General features: G+C 33.9%; 2 protein-coding genes across 3 annotated transcripts; both read left to right on the top strand.

The window, feature by feature from the left end:
• The first annotated feature begins 1523 nt into the window (after positions 1-1523).
• LOC120326132 (transcription elongation factor SPT5-like) lies at positions 1524-20463 on the top strand. 2 transcript variants are annotated; one of them, XM_039392366.2, is made up of 24 exons: positions 1524-1715; positions 2325-2499; positions 2981-3046; positions 5238-5252; positions 7438-7513; positions 7945-8016; positions 8507-8712; positions 9202-9410; positions 10186-10352; positions 10694-10799; positions 11188-11263; positions 11506-11663; positions 12102-12195; positions 13184-13343; positions 14240-14435; positions 14857-14982; positions 15774-15924; positions 16232-16370; positions 16653-16786; positions 17246-17563; positions 18293-18444; positions 18812-19033; positions 19433-19528; positions 19893-20463. In XM_039392366.2, exons 1-24 carry the CDS (start codon positions 1602-1604, stop codon positions 20088-20090), a joined length of 3426 nt encoding a protein of 1141 aa, XP_039248300.2. In that variant the 5' UTR covers positions 1524-1601; the 3' UTR covers positions 20091-20463. The 2 variants fall into 2 exon arrangements, with proteins under 2 accessions (XP_039248300.2, XP_039248301.2); XM_039392367.2 differs by lacking the exon at positions 5238-5252.
• Positions 20464-21078: 615 nt separating this feature from the next.
• Positions 21079-25790, top strand: LOC120326312 (MYG1 exonuclease-like). The gene is made up of 7 exons (XM_039392573.2): positions 21079-21483; positions 22035-22147; positions 22608-22770; positions 23597-23746; positions 24086-24208; positions 24669-24847; positions 25415-25790. The coding sequence occupies exons 1-7, from the start codon at positions 21250-21252 to the stop codon at positions 25584-25586; spliced, it is 1134 nt and encodes a 377-aa protein (XP_039248507.2). The 5' UTR covers positions 21079-21249; the 3' UTR covers positions 25587-25790.

The following is a 25790-nucleotide window of genomic DNA, read 5'->3' as shown; positions in this document are numbered from 1 at the left end:
AGTTTTATTTCAACCGCGCAATCAGCTTGAAAGTACTAATGATAAACTACAACTGGCATAAAAGAAACGACCAAAGGTACCGGTACCGTACCAATTTACGGTACATCGTACAGTCGTAGTCTATGTCTGTATGTAGCCTAAGTCTGTAAGTGATTTTCATTCTGTAATTACAAGTACTGTACCGGTAGCGTACGGTACCGGTACCGGACCATCAACTCCATAAGTCTGATTTAATGTGAGTGATTTTAAACAAATAACTGGCCACCATAACTAATCTAATACCATAAAGCTTTTTTGCTGGTCAGCGAGAAATTTTGCTGTAGGCTATTTTTTTTTGCAGTCTCAATCACTTTACCAAAGACGAAATTGCGTTTGTTTATTGCACAACTTTTTTTCCGCTGTCATATTGCGACGTCTTTCGTGACATCTTGGCGTCGAGTAATCACACTTTCTGCTTTTTCGACTCCGATTCATTGCAAATGCGCTCCATCAAATCTCGTAAGATTCAGAAACCTAAAAATCGGCACCCGTGCTTTCTGTTTTGCATTCTTTTCCTGGGTAATATGACCATCCATATAAAACGTTATGCATATATCTTGGTTTAAACCAGAAAACAGTCAAGAACAGTATACAGGTATAATATCAGAATATTGGTGTTATTGTAATGTAAATTCAGTTTGTTTGAGGCGTTGATCAACTGCTGAGGGTTTAATATGACAAACCTAATAAAAAAGAAAACGCACGATTAAATTGTGATTCTACTTTACAGTCCAGATTTGAAAAAGAATCACGGTATTATATATGTTTGACCAATTTCAATTTTAGGCCGTCACATTATTTAATAGCTTTTCTTCATGTGAAATGTTTCCAAGTGTGCCTTTTTTGTCTAGAAGCATATTGAGTGCCCGACACTGCATTATATTTAATTTATTTTTACCGGTCCGCCAGGGTAGAAAGGTTAGGAACCACTGCCATAAAGGTACCCAACATGGATCAGTGGGTTGATAAACGGACGAGAGGCCGTGGTTCGTCATATATTTAAGCCGTCCTACTCCTCTCAACTTTTTCTCTCCCCAGGATAAATATGTCAATGCTTCATTATCGGCTATAGTTATCAATGATGATCATAGAAAATTGAATAATATTGTCTCACGACAGTAATATCTAGATACCGAAGTTTGAAATCAAATATCCTAATACAGAAATAGTCGACTATTTTAATTCTAAAGTTTTGCCTTAGTTTTGTACAGTTATTATTTGGGTCATGTTGTTCTACTCCCCAGCTCTATATTGCTATGATTTTTCTGTTTCCTGCTGTAGTAAGCCCATCTGAAAATGTCACTATTAAATTCCACAGTAACAATATAATCTGATTCACTTGCAATAAAATTACAATGTAGTGTCCGAAAGCAGTGCATATTCTGGTGCCAAATATAGGAATCTATTGTGTCGTTTCAAATTTTTAAGTCTTAATTTTAGTTTTAACTAAAAATGTTGCAATAATTACCTTATATTTCTATTTTAGTCAGTTAGTACAGTCTATTTACTAGCTAGTAATTTATTTACTGATAATTTTGCGCTGTTTGTGAAAGAGTATAACAATGTCGGATAGTGATGGGAGTGCAAGTGAGTTTTCTGATGATGAAGATGAAGGAGATTATAATCAAAATAGACGAACCAATCAATTCAATGACAGTGAGGCTGAGGAAGCGGGTGTAAGATAATAGTTTTTATATGAATAATGTTTTTCCCTTCTCTAACTTTCAATTAACAAACTATTGCAGAGATGCGGCGGAGTAGAGTTGAAAATTGAAATCTGACACCTACCTAATCCAATTTATGAGCAATTTCAACTCTTACACCAGGTTGAAGCAAATAAGACTTTGACTTCAGTCCTGAAGCCAAATTAGCGAGCCGTCTTCAATTATCTGTTGAGAATACTCTGACAACTCAGATAATTTTTTATCAGTTTCTGTAAAAAATTTTGACTTTGGTTATGATCATTCATTTTTGAAATTCTGACTGTGCTTATCCACTTTTCGAGTTCTGCTCATGCTGCTGGTGAGTTTGAAATTACGACCTATGTCAATAAGAACATACATACTTAGTCTCCACAGCGCTGCGATATTATCCAGTTATTAAACCCAACTTAGAATCTGGTCTATATTTCTAAAACAAAAATACTTTTAGGTGTATTTATTCTTTTTTGTACTAAAAATTGAGCCAAAACAAGGATGTATAGCCGCCTATCCACTCGACATTTAAGCGCAAAACTGGGGATATCCATCAATTCGACTTTGAATTTAATTTTCTTGTTGTCACAGGAAAATGAAGTGAGTGATGATGAACCAGGATCAGAACCAGGAAGTGATGAAGCTGAAAGTCTCGATGATAAAGATGAAAGTAGAGGAAGAGAGGATGAATATGATGAAGAAGAAGAGGAAGAAGAACGACCTTCAAAACGTCCTCGACATGGAGGCTTTATTATTGACGAAGCTGGTGAGTTGTAGAATTTCACTTGATAAATGCCTATCATTTTTAATGAAGATGCAGTAGGCGACTATTTGTGGAAAAAATTAATACGCTCAAAGTGTTTCCCTAAAAACTACTGCTGTGGTGTTCACGCTCTTTCCCTGAAAGTAATGATTTGATTTTATATTTTTGTAGCTATAGAACTTGGTTTGAACGATTTGTATAACTAAAAAGATTCTTGGTTTGTAAATTTGTCAAATCCCAAGTTCCAACAGAGTCCAGTCGCTTTACAATTTAAGTTATGTTGAGTCCAGTTCTCAAAATAACAAGGTTTGTTGTTTTTTAATCAGAAAGTATTTTTACTTCATTTAACACATTTGTGAGGGCCAAAACAATATATGGTATCGATAAATTCCCTTTGCAATTTAAAAAAAAGTTTAAGGCTTTATGGACACCCAATATAACAACCTTATAAGATATTTATAACTCTTTTTTTCTTCTATTCCAGATGTTGACGAAGGAGACGAGGACGAGGAAGAATGGGAGGAAGGAGCTGAAGATATTCTGGATAGAGGTTTGTTGTTATTGAGATTTGTAATATTGTTTCAATATTTACAATGTGAATATTTTTATTTGAGTATTTTTTCTCGCACAAATACCTAGAAGTACAAGTTAGGGATGTCCAAAATGAATTGAACATTTGAATACATTCAAGATCAATTATATTTGATAAAGTAAATTCTTAATTTGAGAATTTATTTTGAATAGTTTCATCTAAAAATTTGTCACTTTGTGAGCACTTGAGATCTAATGACCAGACAAAAAATAGACTTCATTAAGCTTCTGTCATTTTAAAATTAGAAAGTTAGTAAAAACAGTATTTATCTCAACCATTTTTTTATGAATTTACATTGTTCATTCTAATTTCTGTATTGAAAGTGGCTAAATTTGAAATATATCCGATAGTCCATATTAAGGAATATCATTTCAAAATGTACTCGAAATAAAAAAATCTCGAATTCGGCCATCCCTGGTAAATGGCTAAACAGACATTTGTTGTACCTATTCAATTCTATAATTTTGATCCTGAGCAGATCACAACAATATTTAATAAAATTGAGTTATCATTATTTTATCTTCATTATAGTACTTGAAATGTGGAACCGCAATGTTCTAAATATTACCGTAATCATTTTTCCTTGATTAACTTAACAATTGAAACAAAAGTATCAATCAGTTTTTAAGTTCGTTATTTGTCTACTATCTGAAACTTGATAGTAACTTGTATTTAAGTTCCATTTTGTAATCGTGCATTTAGTTCATTGCTATTGGCAATAATGCTTGTTATTGTTTCATTGGAATTGATGTCTTTGTGCGTTGGATGTGAGCAAAGTAACCAATGGTTTACATGTAGGGAGGGATGGCCAAAACTAAATGTATCATTATTCTGAATACATTCTAAGAAAATATTTTCAAATATGGATTATCAAATAAATTCTAAATTGAGTGCAAGATTACATAAATCACTATATCTATAAAGTTTTTGTTTGTTATCAGTTGAGATATCATACGGTTTGATTTGTTTATCTGATCTGATGGCTCAAAAATCCCTAATTTTCAAATAAAATATTCTAAATGATTCCTAAATTTGAAATTTTTTTTATATTGAATATAATAAATTTCGAATATTCGATCAGTTTTAGATATCCCTGGTAAATACTAATATTTCTCAAACATTCTATAAAAATATTTTTGAATATAAGAAAGAATATTTTTAGGACTGGCTTATTTAACAAAGAAGACAGGCAGACAAGTCAATAAATATTCAGTGGTATTGAATTGCAAAAAGTAGTATTGTACCAAAACAATGATTTGATTTGTATACTATTTTTTTTTTAAATGGAATTGAATCTTTTTAAATTACACTGTGGGGATTTATTTGTTCAAAATTATAAATTTTAAATATATCAACTAATCTAAATTATTCCTAAAAACTGGAATTTAAAGCAGGGGTGTGCAGCCTTTGATACCGGAGGGCCAGATACAATTAACTGGGTGAAACCGCTTGCTGTGTCCTTTTTCAACATAAGCTTTCTAGTAGTTGCAAGCACAAAAATTTTGGTTAGCCAGATGTTATGGCATTGTATTGTCATTGACATAGATCAGGGGTCGGGAACCTTTTTGGTCGAGAGAGCCATAAAATGTACATATTTTAAATTGCATTTCCGTGCAAGCCATATAGCATTTCTTCACTTAATCAGGCCATCAGGCTCACATGCAGCACAAGTTATGAAATTTACGTTACTCATCACCCTTCTTCCGTTCAAGCATCTGCGACTCTCCGTAGTATTTTAAAAACTAGCTTTGCTAGCCCGATATAAGTACGAAAAATACTGTAACCAGTACGTGCAAAGGGACTAAGAGCTTTTCTCCATAGCTCAGGGCGACTCCATCGCTCTGTGATGTCACAAAATATGTTCCAGAATCACTTGTTTTATCACAATGCATGTCTGGTAATTCTCTCACATAACATAAGATTTGTTTTGCGGGCCACATTTAGCCCACGAGCCGCAGGTTGCACACCTCTGATTTAAAGTATCAAATATAATGAATCTTGAATCTATACATTCGTTTTGGACATCCCTGTTTAAATGGTTCAGTCAAACTTCATTATATTTTTTCTACTAAATTTAATGGAGTCAAACTGTATTATGTATTACTGATTCAACTATTGAAAATTATTTTCTTTTTCAATTTTCTCATAGATGAGGAGCAAGAAGGTAAAAGCATCATTATTGCTTGCCTGTCTGTTGCAATTTCTGCCTAGCTTTCTAACTTTCTAATCATTGCTGCATCTGCGTGCTGGTGATCGTAGTTTTTGTTATGATTTACCATGAACAGCTTGCTGCATACATGATAACAGAGGATTCGCAATCATGTGTAAATTTCTCTTCTGTAGTTTTTTTTTTATAACTAAGATTCTTTCTAGTATAAATGAACAACATCCATCTTATCTATCCTATCCTTATATTTTTTTAAGTCCAGGTTTTTAATAAAATAAACTATATTCTCAAGTGTAATTAATTTATTATAGTTAATTTGGAGATCAACAAAAATCCTAATAATGCAATTACTTCAGTTTTCCTTTTATTTTTGTCATTTTAATATAGTATTATTATTAACAATAAAAAGCTTATATTCCCAATTTCATGCCATTTTGGCATGCTTTTCTTTGAATTTGATATTCTGCTGAAAATATCCAAAATTATAAAGTGTTCATTTCACAGAGCGCTTTTAAATTAATTACATAAACCCTATTTATCACATTTTGTAACTCACCTTCATTTTTTTGCCAGTAATGAGTTTTGCCTTGTATCATTCTTTTTCTAATCTTCAGTCACTGATTCAACATTAAACTTTCGTTTATCGAATATGATTTTGAATGGCATCATTATACACATGCATATACAATAAGTACGAAGCATAAATAAATATCATTGTGAATTGTGATATAGTGTGACAAATTATTGATATGTTTCAAAACTCTGAGATGTGCCTTCTGAAATAGTGTTTGTTTTTACATTTGGTTTTTGACTCTTATTTCCTGTCCTAGTTCAGCTTCAGCAGCATTTTACTAGACATAAAATGAAAACTTTTTTTAAATCACTATGTTTTATGATTTGCAGCATTAATCGAATCATCGAAAAGCTAGTCTCAAAAATTTGTTTGTTTTTGCGCCAGATAATGTTTTTCTTTCATTTCCATTTGGTTACGTTTTTGTTATTTTGGTAGATCACAGAATGCATTGCATGGAGAGAAAAAAATAGGCATAAATTCTACTAAATATTTTCTTCGATAATTCAATTATTGTTTGATAACTAAGATGTTGAGCTCAACATATTTCTTTAAATTTATAATTTCGATGCTTGGTGGGTGTTGATTGGTGTTGACTTGCGATAATCATTTTAATTTGACTAATTTGGTGTACTTGGTACTTTCTGTTTCAGCTACCAATTTTATCACTGTCAGTAGCGTCTGTTATAACACAGTTTTTAATTTATGCATTATCAGTAAAAATGCCCACACAATCTTAATTTTTCATCACTGCATTGGCTTTTTTACATACGATACAAAAGCCTAACGAATCTTCATATCAGTGGAGAAATTTGTTTACAGCCACTAAGCATCACCTCTGTTTGAATGTAAAAGTAAAATACTTATTCAATAGGTATCAGATTTTCCTATTTTATTTAATTACACATAATAACATCACAATATATTGCAATCAAATATCCTCTATTAATATTGAGACAAATATCTTAAAGATAGATCATTATCTGATAAACAAAAGATCTTATTGCAATCAAGGTGTTAAATTTTTTTGATTTTATATTGTATGTTAAAGGGAGTTTTGTATCGGAAGTTTTATTAACCACACAACTAGTTTTAGAATGATATATGGCTAGAATTTTGCTTTCTTCAATTAAATATATTGTCGTGACTCGTGACTATCGTTATTAGCATTTGGTTCTTAGTTCTCATTTAAATAGTGATCTGTGGTGTACAGGCTCAGTATTATCTGTAGATAAGTTTGTCAAAAATTTGGAATTTTTTAACTACCGGTAAGTCGCATACACTTATTATCGTCATATTACCCGCATGGTTTCAGAATTGATTCGGATAAGGTTTTCTTGGATGCACCTTTTGTCACTGTTCTTTTTACCTCAATCATTTTCTTCCTAGTAGCAGTTGAATCTTCTCTCAATTTTCACTGAGCCATCATACTCTACTGTAGTGTTTCTATTCTAGTTAATCATATAGCAAAATTGAAATTCTTAATATGAATTTGCTCTATTTTGGTTGTTGCAGAAAATATGAAAAATGCTTCGCCAAAGAGAAAATAATAAAATATACAGTAATCTTCTATGAATATAACTTCGGTTTTAAAATTATATTTTCTTTTAGCTTCCAATGCAGAGAATTTGCAAGAAACCATGGAAAATGAAATGTCTGGGGCAAGAAGACTTCAGAACTTTCTCAGGTATAATAATAACATTATCCATGAGGTTTTGAAATATAATCTTTTGTCTTTCTAGATACAAAATTAACCCTCTGCTCATAGTAGGCCTAATCAATACTTTTGGGATCAATTGACTTGTTATTTGATGATATTTGTGTTTCTGGAATTCTGTGAATGCAATTTCTTCTTATTCTTCCAGTAAGCACAGTCTGCATTAGAGTGATATCTCAGTCCTGGTGGCACCTTCTACATTAATATTAAACTGATTTAATTTATTTATATTTGTCCCGAAGTGCCAACAGTTTCCGCTGTTTTGCCCAGTTTTGTAAAAAAATCTTTTTCAGGTAATTTTTGATTACAAGGTCAAGACAATTTCACGTTCAAGATTTTATTACTTTCAAGAATGCATCTTACAAAATCTTTCATAAATGGTAATTTTTTTTTATTATCAGCAATGAAGGGGCAGAAGAGCTTGGTGAATATTACATGAGGAAATATGCAAGTGGAAGCAGTAGAAAAGCAGGGTGAGTAAATTAAATTGCAAGATTTATGATATTTTGAATTCACAACATGTGACTTGAGAATTATACTTAATTTATTCTCGCTTCAATTCTTGATATTATATCCAACTGGTTGCGGTTTTAAAAAGTCTGTCTAAATAATTTAATATTCTTGAATAAATAATGTTGTAGTATAGTATACAATTTAATAATATGAAAACACATTATTTGGAAGCCAAAGTATGGTAGGCTATATGACTTTTATCATAAGCATCAAATATTTTAGGAAATCCATGCTATTTTGATCACCGGGAGGAGTTATTTCAGTTTTTTTTTAAGTTAAAAATAAATATATGTCGGGAATACCTGTGCCTGGCCAAAATTGGTTCGGGCATATGATGATCAATGGCATTCCTGCTTTGATGCTAGTCCTATAAATCTGAATACAAACACAAATATTGGAAGTTACTTATATTTTGCTAATTATTCAAACATTTCTTGCATCCACATTCAGTTATGGAGGAGAATATGAAATGCCTGATGAAATCAGCCAACAACAGTTACTGCCTGATGTCAAAGATCCAAACTTATGGACGGTCAAATGCAAGATTGGGGAAGAAAAAGCTACAGTGCTTCAACTGATGAGAAAATTTGTGGCAATGCAATACGGGGAAACACCTTTGCAGATCAAGTCCGTGGTAGCACCTGAGGGTCTGAAGGGTGAGATATTGTTGTTGGATTGATATCAAATAAAGCAATAAATAAATTTGAAGGCATTCTCTGAATATTACCTGTCGATAATTATTGTTTTTGAAGTAAAATTTCACAAGATTGATTGAAATTTATATCAAATTTATTTGGAATATGTTTAGCATCTCTATTGATAATCGAACTATAATAGGCTATTTAAAATTGGAACAACTTTTCAGCGCACATCAACAACCATAATGTGTCTGAAGGCCTGATACAGCCAGTCAGTCGTACTTCTCTCTTAACATTAATTTCAGCGGATTTGCCCATTTTAAACATTTCTAATCTTTTGTGGATAAAAATTAATTTTTTATGAAATGGATTGACATGCCACACTCGGAAGCGTCCGCCCATGCCTGTAGGTTGGGTACCACTGAACAACGCCATCTCATCATTTCATATAATAAACTTGAAAATTCTTCCACAGTTTCGTTAATTTTTATATTTAAATTTTACTAGGTTATATTTACATTGAATCATTCAAGCAAACTCATGTAAAACAAGCAATTGAAGGAATTGGAAACTTGAGACTTGGATATTATAAACAACAGATGGTTCCTACAAAAGAAATGCCTGATGTTATGAAAGTTTTGAAAGAAGTTACAAATTTAAAACCTAAAATGTGGGTTCGATTAAAAAAGGGAATTTTCAAGGATGATTTAGCGCAGGTGACCAGTACTGTATTATATTTGTGTATGATGCTCTTGCACTGATTTCACTCCAAATAAGTCACTGTACACTGAGATGCCTGATGCTCAATAGTAATCTACCTGAAATGTACATTGCGAAATTTATATTTAAATTATTATTGTTGAATGCTTAGCAGCTTAACAACACCTTGCTCATCAAGGCTATGAACAAAATTCACTTAGATATTGGATTGAATACTGGAATTATTTTGACATGTATGCGTATCCCATGTGAGATAAATATGTGCCAGAGGATTGCTGACCTCGTGTTATTGGGGGTTCACATGAATCGCAGATCATTCATGGCTGTGGTTTGCCAAATGTTTAAGGCGCGTTGTCAATTTTTTTTTTTTGTGGAAAAAGTATGGTAACCCTAACTCCCAACACCCTTTAATGCAGGGGTTCCCAATGTTTTTTTCAGGCGACCCAAGTTTGTAAAAAAAAAATTTGTTAAATCTCGCGCTCAAATATTAATTAATATGTATTTGCCATCAGCGATTTTTTGAGATCAGGTCATGGCTTAACTAAAACAAGTCAGATACTTAGAAGTTTCGGCGCTGTTATACTTTCCACATATATAATTACTATTGAGCAACGCTTCAATTCAATACAAAATACAAAAATAAACATCAAAATCGACTACAAAGTAAAATCACTAACTTTAAGATTTTGGGTCACGACCCATAGGTTGGGTAACACTGCTTTAATTGACACTTGAAAAACTTATTATGAAATATCTATTTATTTGATGCAGGTTGACTATGTTGAGCCAAGTCAGAATCAAGTTTCATTGAAGTTAATTCCTCGCATTGATTACACAAGATTACGAGGTGTTTATAGAGGTACAGATTCTGAAAATAGAGAAAAAAGAAAATTATACAAGAAACCTCCACAAAAGTTGTTTGATGTTGATGCAGTTAGGTATGTTTGGGCCAGGGATGGTCGAATAAATTCTGAAAAAATGTTATTAAATATATTATGTTCTGAGTTGGTCTTAGCAAAAGACAAACATGTTTATATGGTAATAGGGATTGTATTTCATAAGGCAAAAAAAGTTGATATTTATAGTTTTAATTGGATTTACACCTGCTACATTCATCAGAAATTAAATGAATGACTTATTTGCTAACAAGTTCCATCAGTAAAATAAAATAAAAGGTTTTTCTTTTCTTTTTGTGATGAATTTTCTTGACATGAGAAAACATTCTCTAGTTTTGCGTTTCACCTATCTTATTGTAAGTTCGTAACCATTCACACTTCAGGGCCATTGGTGGTGAAGTGACAACAGATGCTGATTTTCTAATATTTGAAGGAAACAGATTCAGCAGGAAAGGTTTTCTATACAAGAACTTCTCCTTGTCTGCAATTGTAAGTTCATTTTTGTTAAAAAATAGTCCATTTCATTATACAGAAGAAATGTGGGCATAGGGTTAGTGCAAAAACTTGCAAGCAATGATTAAAGTATTGAAAATGTAACTAGAAGTTTAATTCAACGCGTGTCATGAGAAAACTATTAACATCACTATTCTAAATCATGCCTATCAAAGCTGACGCCCCCAGACCTCAGCCCAGTCCGAGTTTTTCAGTTGTTTTTAATAGAGTGTTCTTCATTTTTATCTTGTATGCCATTGGAAAAGCAGCCGTGTATGTGTAGACGCCTTGTGGGTTGGGCAGGACGGGGTCTGGAATATTTCTGTTTGACGTCACTTTTAATTAAGTAAAACTTTCACTCAAATTTGTTTGTATTTATTTTTAGACAGTAGATGGAGTCAGACCAACATTATCTGAACTTGAGAAATTTGAAGAACAACCTGAAGGTGTTGATATTGAATGTAAGTTGGACTTCAGTTTAAATCCAAGTAGCAAAATCTTTGGAAATTTTCATATTGAATTCATTCTTTGTGAAGCTCTTATGTTTTATTGAATCTATGGACCTTGAAGATAGGACTCCAACTGAACTAGTGTCAGATAGTATTGTGATATGTTCCACTGATAACATTAAGCTTTATCAGTAAAATTTACTGTTTTTCAATTGGAATATAGACCTATTTATGGCGTTAAATTTGAATTGCAGTGGTGGCTGAAAGTACAACTAAAGCTGAGAAAGAACATAGTTTTGCCCCTGGTGATAATGTGGAAGTTTGTGAAGGAGAACTCATCAATCTACAAGGAAGAGTTATCAGTGTAAAAGGAAATAAAATAACAATCATGCCTAAGCATGAAGATCTAAATGTAAGTGTTTGTGTGAGTGATAATATCATCATATCAATCGGTTGTTCTTAGACTTTGAATCATTTAAAATACTATCTCTGTTCGACGTCTGGTTGAAGTTTTTAAATTACCATATGTGTAACAATCTTTAACACTATCACAAGTTTTGCAAATCGCAGAAGTTCTGTTGTGATATAAACCATTGCCAACACTTTATCTAGAGATATTCAACTTAAATCATATTATTGCTCATTGAATGCCCTGATTCTCCTGAATACATTTTGATACTAGTAATATCAAATGACCAAAAAACACTTCACTTTGGCTTTTACAGTTATGTTTAAGTTAAATATTTTGCGACTGCAACCTATGCAGTATCAAAGAAAGAGTTTATTCCTTTTCTGATGTGATTGATGAATTTTTGTGCTGTAATATATTTTCAATTTTCTTTTCTTCTAGGATCCTCTAGAATTTCCAGTTCACGAATTAAGAAAACATTTTCAAATGGGAGATCATGTTAAAGTTATTGCAGGAAGATATGATGGAGATACAGGTACGTTGTTTACTTTTCAATTTTCAACTCATTTGTAATCCCAATGGCTGTAACGTATTAGATTGTCTAGACCAGTGGTTCCCAAACTTTTTCAAAAAAATTCCACGACGGACCCCTTTCAATTTTTTTAATGATTCGCAGCCCTATGCACTTAAATTAAACATTAAAAGATCACAACAAAAAAAATAAATGCGTCGTACGGTATAGTGAAAAACCTTCTCTTCACCTGTGGTTATCACACTAACTAACATCAGAATTTTAAAAGACATTTTGAAGTTAATATTACAGAGTGAAAACGTAAAAATATATGCATACCGTTACCATGTGTCAAAGACTAAATTTGACAGCTAAAAACTAAACGTAGTGCCTCTCTGACTACTCTCTACTTAACGTCAGTCAGTAGTTTATTATTCACCAAAATTAAAATGCACTTACTGTGAACATGAATTTAAAAAAGTCCGTTTCGAAGCGGACTGGCATACTTTATAAACTACCTACTGTAACTCCATCCTATACCAACAGACGCGCAAAGGCAGGGTAAGCTACACCTCGGCAGTTAGTTAACTTATAGTGGCAGCAATTGAACTTTGTCTGTGATGTCATAGATCCGCTGCTTTGTGACATCACAATGGGACAACGTGATCGAAACAAAAAGTGAACGATCAGTGATTGTGGAGCTCAAAAGGCGTCAAATTTGCAAATTTAAGCACTTATTTTTTGCATTATTTCACTATGAGGCATAAAACAGATTTCTTTCGCGGACCTTCCGAAAGTGCTTCGCGGACCCCAAAAGGTCCGCGGACCCTAGTTTGGGAACCACTGGTCTAGACTAATTTGAAGTAATACCACACAGTGACTTGCTTGTCTAGAGCAAATGAAACATTTTGCAGTTGGAAGGTTTCTGCACATTTCTACTGAATAATAATTGATAGATTAGAAAATCCGAAAAAAGTCTGAGGCTTATTCCTTTCTTTTCATTCAATCACAGGTCTAATAGTGAGAGTTGAAGAACGTATGGTTGTTCTGTTCTCTGATCTAACAATGCATGAAATGAAAGTATTGCCAAGAGATTTGCAGTTGTGTGCTGATGTTAGTTCTGGTGTAGACTCTGTAGGAAAGTTCCAATTTGGTGATCTGGTCATGATCGAGTAAGTTGGCGTTTAGTGAATTTTCTATGTTTTTTGTGTACCTATGCTCTTAACAAGGCTCCAGACAAGCAACCATTGATAATAATGAAAAAATGGAAAAAAAAGTTTATTATATACACTGACTTAGAATAGCATTGATAAATTTTATTCAGATAATGCGATAGCAATCATATTTCTTCTTCGTGCTGCGTTGTGAGACTATGTTTTATTAATTCGACTGGCATCTAAAAGGTCCCAAGTATTGCATTATTTAAATTCAATTCACCCAATTCAATATCATTTGAATATTTTTTCAAATTTACCTCATATTCGGCAATTGCGTATTTTAGAAGAGTAGTAGCTCAAATTGAGGTCATTCAGAAGTAAATGAGACTTCTTTTTGAGCAAAATGTAGCGGTGGCCATTGGAATGCCATGGAATTGATATTTTGTGCTATCAGCTCATTACACCATTCCCTCTTACTTGTAAAAGCAGCAACTGGTGTATAACGGTATGTAAGGACCTACAGCAGGGCTACTCAACTGGCGGACCGCGTTTCGAATCCGGACCTTTCGAGTATTTGATTTGGACCTCAACTACTTCTTTATTTTGAATTATTAGCCCCACTTTAAAGTTTTACTTTATAAAATGACTTTTATTGTTTTGAATATCTATGAAAAGAACTATAACGCCATAATAAACAATCTTGATTTGCTAATTATCATTAGCCGGCCGAGGAAGTGCGCGTTTAAGGATGTCAAAATCTGATTTCTGGAAACACTGGACCCAAATAATTTTGAAGTTTTTGGAAAAAATAGTTGAGTAGCCCTGACCTACAGTATTTTTCATTAAAAGGCCGGAATCTCTCCAGTTTGTCATCGTCTTCAATTTATTACACACCGCATTTTTTGCTTTAGTAATCAGACAGTTGGAGTGATTGTCAGATTGGAGAGAGAAAATTTTCAAGTTTTGTCGATGCATGGTAAACTCAAACAGATGAAACATCAGGCAGTAACGAGACGACGTGACACAAGAAATGCTGTTGCTCTCGACGCAGAACAAAACAGCATACAAGTTAAAGATATTGTCAAAGTTATTGATGGTGCACACTCGGTAATTTCAATATTTGATTTTCATGATTTTTTATGAATTTCTTAATATTTATATTCTGCAGAGAAGAAAGTTAGTTTTATATATTTGTTCCAGATGCATGGAACTAGTGTTTTTAAATATTTAAATGAAACGGAGCAATAATTATCAGCGAAAACCTCATAATTTATGTTGCATAACTTGCATTTATTTTTTGCTTTTGGTAATTCAAATTGTCAGTTTTCATTTGTGATTCAATAGTTTCACATACAGCACTTATATATTAAAATGATTCAAAATGTTTTCAAATGGCTTATACGTCGCATTTTGTAGTTCTTCAACCAAAAGTTCCTCTGAGTTGAATTATAATTTTAGGCGGTAACTGTCAATCATAGAATATTTAGAGAAGCTGATTCACTAAATGGGTTGTGTTTCGATAATTCAGGGCAGAGAAGGTGAAATCAAGCATTTGTACAGAGGATATGCATTTCTTATGTCAAAGAAAATGATTGAAAATGGTGGAATATTTGTTGTAAGAACAAGACAATGTGTTCTAGCTGGTGGATCAAGGGTAAGTTGCAAGTAATTTGGGAGTATATCTATATTTAATATTAGATGATGGTTTTTGTATGGGTATGAAAGGATGAGTAGTGTTAGTGTTACCCATTGATTTTAATCGGTAAGTTAGTTGATAGGTATTTGTCTGTCTGTCTGTTAGATGAACGCGATATCTCACGAAAGCGAGATTGAATCTGCTCCAGATTTTGCATGTGCATTCATCATATGTCGGACCAGAAGCCTATTGATTTTGGATGAATTATGTCGTATAATTAGCGAGTTATTAATTAATTAGTAATTGGACCCAAGATGTCACTATGGAGTAAGAGCGCTGTTTTGGGGGATCCTCTAACTTTCGATCGATAAGTATTCTGACCGTTATTCTCGTTATTATTAGTTTTCTTGGTACTCCTGAAGTATGCGCACCAAGATGTCGCACAACCTGAACCCTAACCTTTTACACAACCTGAGTTCAGGTTGTGCGCCATCTTGGTGCGCATACTTCAGGAGGTCTGTATTCTTTGTACGGCACTTATCCACATCTTGTGCTCTCAACAAAGCCCAGTGCATGTATGATATATCTAACGATATATGACTATATGAAATGAGCTACTCTTTTTGGAAGAACTAGAATCTTTTACGGTTTGATATTGCCTACCCAACTTATTACTACTTCTGCTTAGATGTGGTTCATAAAGAAAGTCATAACTAACCAGCCTCATGGATTAATGACCATGTTATTGATGCATGTCTAAGTGAGCCATCCTTGAAGCACTTATTCTTTAAATTTATTTATTTTTGAAGCCAAGTGCGATGGGAATTGGTATATTTGCACCACAAAGTCCAAGAATAAGCAGTCCTGCTAGAAACGATTCAGGAGGAGGAGGGGGTGGGAATTTTGGTGGTGGAGGAGGACGCGGCAGAGGAAGAGGACAAAGAGATACAAGCATTATTGGTTCGTTCACATTACGTCTTTTGTTGGTTGCATGTTTTGTAGCGTAGTTTTTTGTATAATTTAAAAAATACTTGCGGTTTGCTGTTGAACTTTTTTTGAGTAATTTGCTCAAAGTAACGTCACACACACTTGAGCACTCACTCAGAGGTAAAAGAGACTCATCTCTGAGAAAATTTGCACCGGTGGACTGCTCCGAGTATAACGAATTATGGTTGTGCATTATGTGGCAGTAAATTCCAGTTGGTGTAGACAGAGCATTTGAAGCATCTGAATTAAATTTTCTGATAAATTTAAAAAAAATTTAAAGGTCAAACAGTACGAGTGCGTCAAGGACCTTATAAAGGACATATCGGTGTCGTTAAAGATGCCACTGAATCTACTGCCAGGATTGAATTACATTCCAGTTGCCAAACTATATCTGTTGACAGAAGCAGACTTTCAACAATGTATGTATTGAGTAGTTTTTTTATATTTGTTAGTAAGTAATAATTTGTTGACTTTCTTCTTTTTATTAAAGCAGTTTGAATTGTCATATGTTTGCCAATACTCAGAAGAGACTTTGGACTAGGTTTTTAGTATGTTCCAAGCATTTGTATTATATATCATTATCATGTTATAAATATGTAAATCTGGAATTCTCAAAGCCGAAAGTGTGAAACAATTCATAAAAAATATAACTGATATGACCTATTTTTCAAACACTAGATTAAAAGATTTTATCTGTTCAGGGATAAAAGAGCAGGAGCTGGAGGACGAAGCACTGCGTACCAGAGAACTCCAATGCAGGGATCACAAACTCCAATGTATGGAACTGCTGGATCTCGTACTCCTATGTATGGATCACAAACTCCACTTCATGATGGTATGTTAAAGACTTTGGTTTTAAAGATTTTTGAATTTATTTTGATCACAATTTTCTCCTTCTGGTTTTTACTGTATAAGGGGGAATAATTGTTATTCATACTCCACTTTTTGATCTAATTTTTTCTCACTAAATACTGTTGAAAAATAATGTATTTTGATGGTGTTATCATGTAATGGAATTTCAGTCAGTTCCCAATTTATTGTAAATGCATTAGTACATATCTTCCTTTTCTTATTTGAAGTATCTTGATCTATTCCATGATCAATTTATGAAATTGTGTTCTATTTAAAAAGTACACTGGGAGAAAAGTACAAAAGGAGAGTGATCGTATTTTATCACTGCAGGATTATAGATATAAAAGCACTATAACTGTTTCAGATTTTCAGATGGGACCACTAGTATTTCATTTATATTCAAGTTGAATTGGGTTTTGATAACCTTATTTTATTTTTGTAGGGAGCAGAACGCCTCATTATGGAGCTCAAACACCACAGCACGATGGCAGTAGAACTCCACGAGAGTCTGGAAGTGCCTGGGATCCTACTAATGCAAACACTCCTGCTCGTACTTCTGAATTTGACTATGATTATGAATCTGCTTCTCCTGCGCCATTTGGAGGGGCGACACCCAACCCACAAACCCCAGGCTATGCATCAGATGTTCCCTCGCCACAAGCTCCATACTCTAACCCCCCACAAACCCCAGGAAGTTACGCGGGTGATAGGACATACTCACCATATGGAGCTCCGTCACCATCTCCCCAAGCTTATCAAGGTAAATATAAATTTTTAGTGCTAAAAAAAAATAATTGAAAAAATTACAAAGAAATAGATGCTCTTCAAGCTGATTTTCTGATCAAAATTTGGAGCGACGTACTTTAATAAAAAAGTTAGAGTTATTGGAAAAACAAGAATATATGTTTTCACATGACATGGATAAGCTGATAGACTGCAAAAATAATCAATTCTGTTGCCATATTAATAAATAGGTACACAAGTTTTTCCCTTTTGGGTTGAAGCTTTCAATATGTAAACTCTACCACAGAAAAAGTTTGCTTATTTTCCAATATATAATATGGTGAATGATATGTATCTTCAATGGGGATTACTACCTATGTCTGTCCGGTTATCTTGTATGTACTTATTAGCTGCAAACAATGTGTTTAGTTTAGTTTATGACACAAAATAGCATCCATATTATTTCAAGCGGAGCTGTACGGTGAAGGAAATATCTACAATTGATTCAGACATTGAATTGAAAAATATTTTGACTACGACTCTCACTTGAACACATCTTGACTTCAGTCTCAGAGTTGAAAAAAAATTTGACTCTATTCATACAAAAACTTTTTCAACAGACTTTTGGGAATGCTTAGTCGACTTCAATTTTTTTGTGTAGAAAAAATATGACTAGCTTCGCTATAGCCTGGATTGCGAGTCTATTTATGTCTAAGGTAAAACAATTTTTTCACCTCTAACAAAAGTATTTTCAATTTAATTCCAGCTACTCCAAGTCCAGCGGGTTCAGGGTATCAGCCAACAAGTCCAGGATACAATTCATCCGGAAGTTCTTATCAACCAAGTCCATCTCCACAAGGATATCAGCCTTCCCCGGGAGGTTCAAGTTATCAAACACCATCTCCAGGAAATTTCCAGGTGACATTTTCTTATATATCAAAAGCTAAGACTAAAATGTGAATGGACTATTGGGGTATTGGATACTAAGCAGACACATGGATTCCTTTGACTAAATTGTTATTGTTTTGAAAAAATTCAATGTTCTTTGCAACTAAATAACCAATCGGTTGAAGGAGACTAATTGTCTCATTAGCCCCATGATAATAAATACATTTCACCACAAATTGTGATGATTTTCATAATTCACGGCACACTTTAATATGACATTCTGTGCAATTTCATTTTCAAATTTTGCTTTTATTTTGCTGATATCGTTATGACCATATATGTCACTTGGAGTCCATATATTTGAGCATTGTTCTTTTGTTCAATTTATAACGTTCAGGCTACGCCGTCACCACTCGGTTACCAGCCAACTCCAAGTCCCGCTGATTACACGAGTCCGTTGACACCTGGAGGTGGATACTCAACACCCGGATCAGTTGGGTCTGCTTTAGATCATGCAATAAATACAGACTGGCAAACTGTGGACATTGTTGTCATGGTAAAAGATAGTCATGATGAAGGACAACTCGTTGGAAAACTGGGCGTCGTCAGGAGTATAACTGTAAGTGGATTTTTTAATTAATTTAAAAGAGTATCACGTCATTTTGGATGAGCTTTTTGCTATTTTCGGATCATTTTCTGTGCAGCAAAACTTGAACATAATTCAATAATAAAGTAGTTTACGCAATGCAAGTTGATCTCAATTCAATCCACTCTTTTTTATGTTTCTTTTTTTATTAGGCTTTCTTTCATTTTACTTGAACAAGTGTGTATAAGGCACATTGGTATTTAAGGACCTACAACTGGAATCTTTTGTTTCGGTATTGCCTACCTTGTTTATATAATATACCTTTGGTGTTACCACCAACAAATGCAAGAACTCATGCATAAGTGAGTTCTTGTGGTGGTATTGCATCATTGAGAAGCATTTTTTTCATGATTGACTTTATATTTTGTTCAGGGTGGAATGTGCAATGCATACATTCCAGAGATTGATCGAACTATCAGTGTTGCAGGAGGAAATTTGGAACCAGTTGTCCCTGGGAAAAATGATAAGGTGGGTTCGGTGCGATGATATCTTGACCTGCAGAAATTGAATGTTCAAATTCTTTCATAAGAATCCTATTCAATAGTTTATATTATGGATTCTAGTAATAATATAAAATCGTTTTGTTTTGAAACTTATCATTTTGCGCCACAAAAGTTTAAATATAATACCTGTTTATTTTAACTCTACTGCATTTTAAATTCAATCCATTGAGTATATATTGACTTCAAGGTGTCGTTTGTTAACATGACCTACCCATTCACTAATGCCTGGTTGAAAGATATTTTATAATATTTTGTGTTTTGTACTAGAACTTTCTTATTATTTCAGATGCACTTTAATATATAGTTCTAACAAACCATTCCATTTACAGGTTAAAGTTATTCTGGGAGAAGACAGAGAAATGACTGGAGAGTTGATAAGTATAGATGACAAAGATGGAATTGTGCGGATGGATGTTGACAAACAGTTGAAGATTCTTCAACTTCGTTTCCTTGGCAAAATCGCCACGACAAAGGAAGGTGGCGGGAAAGGAGACGACGTAGATTCAGACGATGATGATGACGACTGAGGATAACTAATGTCAAAAGTTCTTTGTCAAAAAGAGATCAGCTTATCAGGATGTTGTTGGAAGCAATTGCGAACATTGGACATCATTCTTTAATATATGATTAACTTGGTTTATTCAAAATTATTTCTGAACTACGTTTGACAACTGTTGCGTTGTTGCATGTCCAATTACTTAATATTGGAACCAATTTGATTAGATACAAATACTTGTTTGTTGAAAGTGTGGTGTATGGGAGATGTTCCCCATTTTTGACACTGTCTGAATTTGGAGCTTTGCAGCAGACATAACTCTTGGCATTACAGCAGGTGTTGCGAAAGCCTCTTGTACATTGCTTTGTTTAGGTTTGTTATGTCAATAAAAGTAAATCTTGGAACTTGTGTAATACCTATCGCTGATTAGTTTGTTAGATGTATTCTGAATACAGTTAAGAATTCAGCAGGTATGTTGAGTGATTTGTGAAGGGCTATTACTCACACAAAAGAGCAGACGTGATTTTCATTGAATTGTATTGCCCAAAAACCAGGCTCCAGACAAGTAGCAGGATACTGTGCGACTAGTGGTGTGTATCAATTGTGCAATCGGAACGTCTCTTCTTGGTAAGATATAATGCGGGCTTGATTAACACTCACCCATGAGTGCTGTAAGCTTATTTTCATACACTTTCTACAACTCGCAGATCCGTTCCCTGGCCAGCGTAAGTTTTTTTCTGAATAATATTCCAAGCTCTGGATAACTTGATGTTGAAAATTGCCTACTACCAACCTAGAACTATGGAACCTTTTTTCTATTTTATGTAATACTAGAAATCTACATACATGTCGGTATTAATAACATATTCAAAAATCAACCGCCCGGTGTAAATTATAGATTTCAATACGTCGAGGAATAAATCGGAGTTCTAAACTTATCGCACTGTAATCTCCGATACCATAGTACCCGTTCATTCATACGGTACCTGAGTAACATGTCCCTATCCGACGGTAACCGGATAAGAGGCTGTGGATCGACATGTGATTAAGTCGTTTTATCGGCTTTCCTCTCCCCGCGACAAATATGAAAATACAATCTTAACTAAAGTCATTTTCGAGTCCAAGTGTCATTTGCTGACTGACTTAGACGCTGTAGGGCCGCTAGATCGGATATTAAAGTTTGACTCTATATGAGTGGATATCAGTTTTGTGTTAGGTTTACCGCGTCGTGGAAAAGAGTTCTGAAGAGGTCCAAGTGGTTCGCTATGTCGATTTCAGACGAATCTCAGCCACCGAACAAGAAGATGAACATTGAGAACGGGGACGGTAAAACGCAACAGCTTAAAATCGGTACACACAATGGATCCTTTCACTGTGATGAAGTCTTGGCATGTTTCATGTTGAAACAGCTTCCCAAATATAAGGTGAGCAATGCGACAACAAATCGATTGCTGCTTACGGGCGAGTTATGTGAAAACTAACATAGATCAGTCTATCGATCAGTTTTTGTAGCTTTAAATGTTTCCTTGATAAAATACGTTAACTACACTCTGCTTGGGCTTTAAGCCAGGGAATATTGTAACATGCAATATTAGAAAATGAAAATTCCGTGTTTTTTGCTTTCATTCATGTATTATCACGCAATTAAGCTCAATTAGAAAGACAGAGAATATAGGCTATATCTTTTACATTCTGACATTATATAGTTCCAGTCACAAGGTGAGATTGTCGATGTCAGTATGTTGTACTTTTACATGTTTAAACCTACCGTAATTTGTAGTTTTTGCAACTTCAATGAATATCTGTTCGATGGTGTTTTCATTTCTTGTACTATGATGAAAAGAAATTATCTTATTTATCGTATCTGATTCTGATCAATGCCTCAATCATCCCCATTATTGCCTGAATTGTACTCAAGTTAGCAGACCTCATATTCTGATATCAGAAATTTGTTAATCTTTAAATAACTTTTAAGAATGCTCGCATTGTTCGATCACGAGATCCTGCTGTACTGGATGAATGTGATATTGTTGTTGATGTCGGTGGAATATTCGATCCAGCAAAAAATAGATTTGATCATCATCAAAGGTATTTCATGCACCTATATCTGTATATGTAGCAAGATGAAAGTTTGATAAACGTCATGTCAGTACATGGCTCTTTAGAGTTGAGCTCCTGGCATGTTTTCATCGATATTGAAGCATGAGTTGTATTTTCAAACTTCCTAAAACCAGATTCAAACTTTTTTCAGAGACATAAGTTGGGCTATTAATGATTATAATTTGAGTCAGAATTTCTGAAAGAATATCAAAAAGCATTTAGTTGACTAATCATTTTCATTAGACAATTACAGAATTAATGAATGTTTACACAAACCAATGTTTTTTTCTTTATCAAAGTTCAGAGCTGGAGCCTAGATAAAAATTTTATTCAATGTTAAGTCTGGTTTTGATATTAATTCTACACATTACGAAATTGGAATGATTGCAATTGCATCATTTCTAATATATTGGGCACTATATTACCTCACTGTTCTTCAATTTCACAGGACATTTGATGAAACCATGAACTCATTGAATTCCAAAATGAAATGGACAACCAAACTGAGCAGTGCTGGTCTTGTTTATTTTCATTTTGGTCGAGAGGTTCTATCACATATTATTTTGCCACAGACTATTGATGATGACACCATGGATGTTATTTATAATAAGGTATATATTTATATACTTAAACAGCCTTGAACAAATGTATCTTACCCCTAGCAGTAAACCCCAGAGTCGTATTGGATTTCATAAACAACTGTGAAATAACACAATGATCAATGTGTTAAATGTTATTTCGCTGAATTTTGTTTTGCTATTTTAAAGACTCCCTCAAAATTATATTTGAACTACAGCTACAGTATCTCTTTACTTAGAATCCTGAGTTTGTTTATATGACCAGAATTCCTAGAAAAGTTTGCTTGAGTATAGTCTATGACAGAGTGGTCAAAGGTTGTGGGCTCCACGGGCCACAAAATTATTTTGGCAATGGTCGGGGGCCACAATAGTATCAAGAATAGGTAAACAGTGCGATACAAAACAAGCACTTCTATTGTGTAAACACATAGTTATCAGGCATTGCCAACCTAGGCTAATGGAATCCGTATCCGATGTTTAATTTTCTATCATGCCCATATTGTTAGCATATATTCCCGATCAAAACGATAGATATCCAGGTAACAATTTAGACTGCCCATCACATCTTCAACCTCGCTAGTTGCTTCAGTTAGCCATCATACTAGTCAATTCAGTCACAGTAGTGATATAACAACAATATGTCAAACGATTTTTCTGATTTATTTTATAAGAAGCAATTTAAAATATCATATTTTGATTACTCTTCGAATGCGGCGCGGACCACAGATAATGGAGCGGCGGGCCACATGATCTTCAATACTGATTTCTAGCACAGACACCTGTGGGATTGCTTTAATAACCCTCTAGTTAAGGCACAAATTACTGAATAGTGAAATAGCTAAACTGTTTTTTTTTTCAGATGTATGATAATTTTGTTGAAGAGATAGATGCCGTTGATAATGGTGTTGATCAATATGATGGCGAACCAAGATACAGAGTCACCTCAACTATAGGAGCCAGAGTTGGAAGAACAAATCCAAGTTGGAATGAAAAGAATTGTGATGAGCAGGTATAGGATTGATGTTAGAAGACTCAATAATTTGTTAATTCAAAGCAATTTGTTGAATAAATATCCAATGTAATGAATAGGATATTTTATCATATATGCACCAACTGTTGTAATATTTTAAATTGTTCAACAAAAATTTTTGATGGTTTTGATAGATAGACAAACAAGTTCCTGTTAAAATTAACATTCATTCAGCGTGTTAGATACATGACTGTCATTTGGTCTTATTTCGAAGTTTGTATATGTTATTGTTTTTAATACACGAACAATATTTACATGTGATCCCATCCCTTTTTTATTTTAATTATGATCGGATGAATCAACCTTATATTTCCCCAGGCACTATTTATGAAAGCAATGGAAATGGTTGGAACTGAATTTAAACAAAGAATACTTGGTTTTATCAACAGTTGGCTGCCAGCACGTTCATTGGTAGAAGATGCAATAAAACAAAGATTTGAGGTTGGTTTTCTGTTGATATGTTCCTTATTACTTATCGATTTCAATCGGTAAATATTTGATAGGTACTTGTGTCTGTCTGTTAGATGCACGCGATATCTCACGAAAGCGAGATTGAATCCGCTCAAGATTTTGCATGTGCATTCATCGTATCTCGGACCAGAAGCCTATTGATTTTGGGCGAATTATGCCGTATAATTAGCGAGTTATTAATTAATTAGTGATGGGACACAAGGTGTAACTATGGAGCAAGAGCGCTGTTTTGGGGGATTTCCTAACTTTCAATCGATAAGTCTTCGGTCGCTGACCGATATTCTCTTTCATCTGTTGTCAGATAATCAAACTAACTCTTTCAATCTGTTTAATTCGTTTCGATTAAGCAGGATCTCTTGTTTTATCATACACAAAGGAGTAATAATTAGCATTTAGCAATCTGCTAAACATACATCATATTCAATGCTAGGTGCATAAATCTGGAGAAATCATTGAACTGAAACATTTTTGTCCATGGAAAGATCATCTGTTCACACTTGAGGAAGAACAAACAATAGAGCCTGCTATCAAATATGTCATCTATGCTGATGCTGCTGGAAAAGCCAGAGTGCAGTGTGTTCCAGCTGGCAAAAATACTTTTGAAAACAGGTGCGTACTATATTCTTTCTCCCACAGCTTGGAAATTTTCCTCATGGTTTTATGTATTCTGTTTTACAAGTTGTCACAAAAACCAGAAGCCAGGTCTTTTCAAACATATTCTAGAGAGAACATAACTTATGTGCAAAGTGTCATAGATTAGAGAAATTTTTGTGTACAATCATACACAAACAAGGTTAGGTGTTGAATATATTATCTTCATTATCGTAAAAGTAAAGAGATTTTGGATACTGGTTTATTTGTGTCACTCTTTATGACAAACCTTATGAAATGTCATCTGAATGAATCTCCAGCTGCCGACTTTCACTTTATAAAATTCTGACTATCAACTACTTGGTCATATTTCATTTCATTTGAAAAATTTGACTGTGTCTGTGTAACCTAAAATTCATATCTGTGACCATTGGGAAGTTACAAATATTGTGCATAACCTCTAGAGGCAAAAAAGAGGTTCATATATCACAGTCTTGTTTAGCAAAACCTCCGTGATATTTAGTCTATCAAGCATTTGACTAAACACCATACATCTAATAATATAGCTAAACTATTACTTTTCAGGTTGTCATTACTATCTCAGTGGAAGGGATTGAGAGATGAGGAATTGTCAAAAACATGTGGAATACCAGATTGTATTTTTGTTCATGCAAGTGGATTTATTGGCGGAAATAAAACCAAAGAAGGTGCACTTGCTATGGCTGTCAAATCTTTACAAGCGCAAGGGTGTGGTTGAAATTGTTCCAGAATAATTCTACTGATAATAATGTAGAAATGACGATTCAAGGCGGGAAAGCTGAGTTTTCTTCCGTAAGCCAAGCAGCGAATATCATACTTGCAATTTCTATTATCTCAAATCATTTACCTGCTGTTTCATCTGGAAAACATTGTTATGAGCGTTTCATAAGTGTTGAATAAATAAACAAGCCTTGCAAATTTA

The sequence above is a fragment of the Styela clava genome, chromosome 4 (assembly GCF_964204865.1).
Source record: "Styela clava chromosome 4, kaStyClav1.hap1.2, whole genome shotgun sequence".
Lineage (NCBI taxonomy): Eukaryota > Metazoa > Chordata > Ascidiacea > Stolidobranchia > Styelidae > Styela > Styela clava.
The sequence above is the reverse complement of the archived record's forward strand: the minus strand, read 5'-3'. Positions and strand labels throughout refer to the sequence as shown.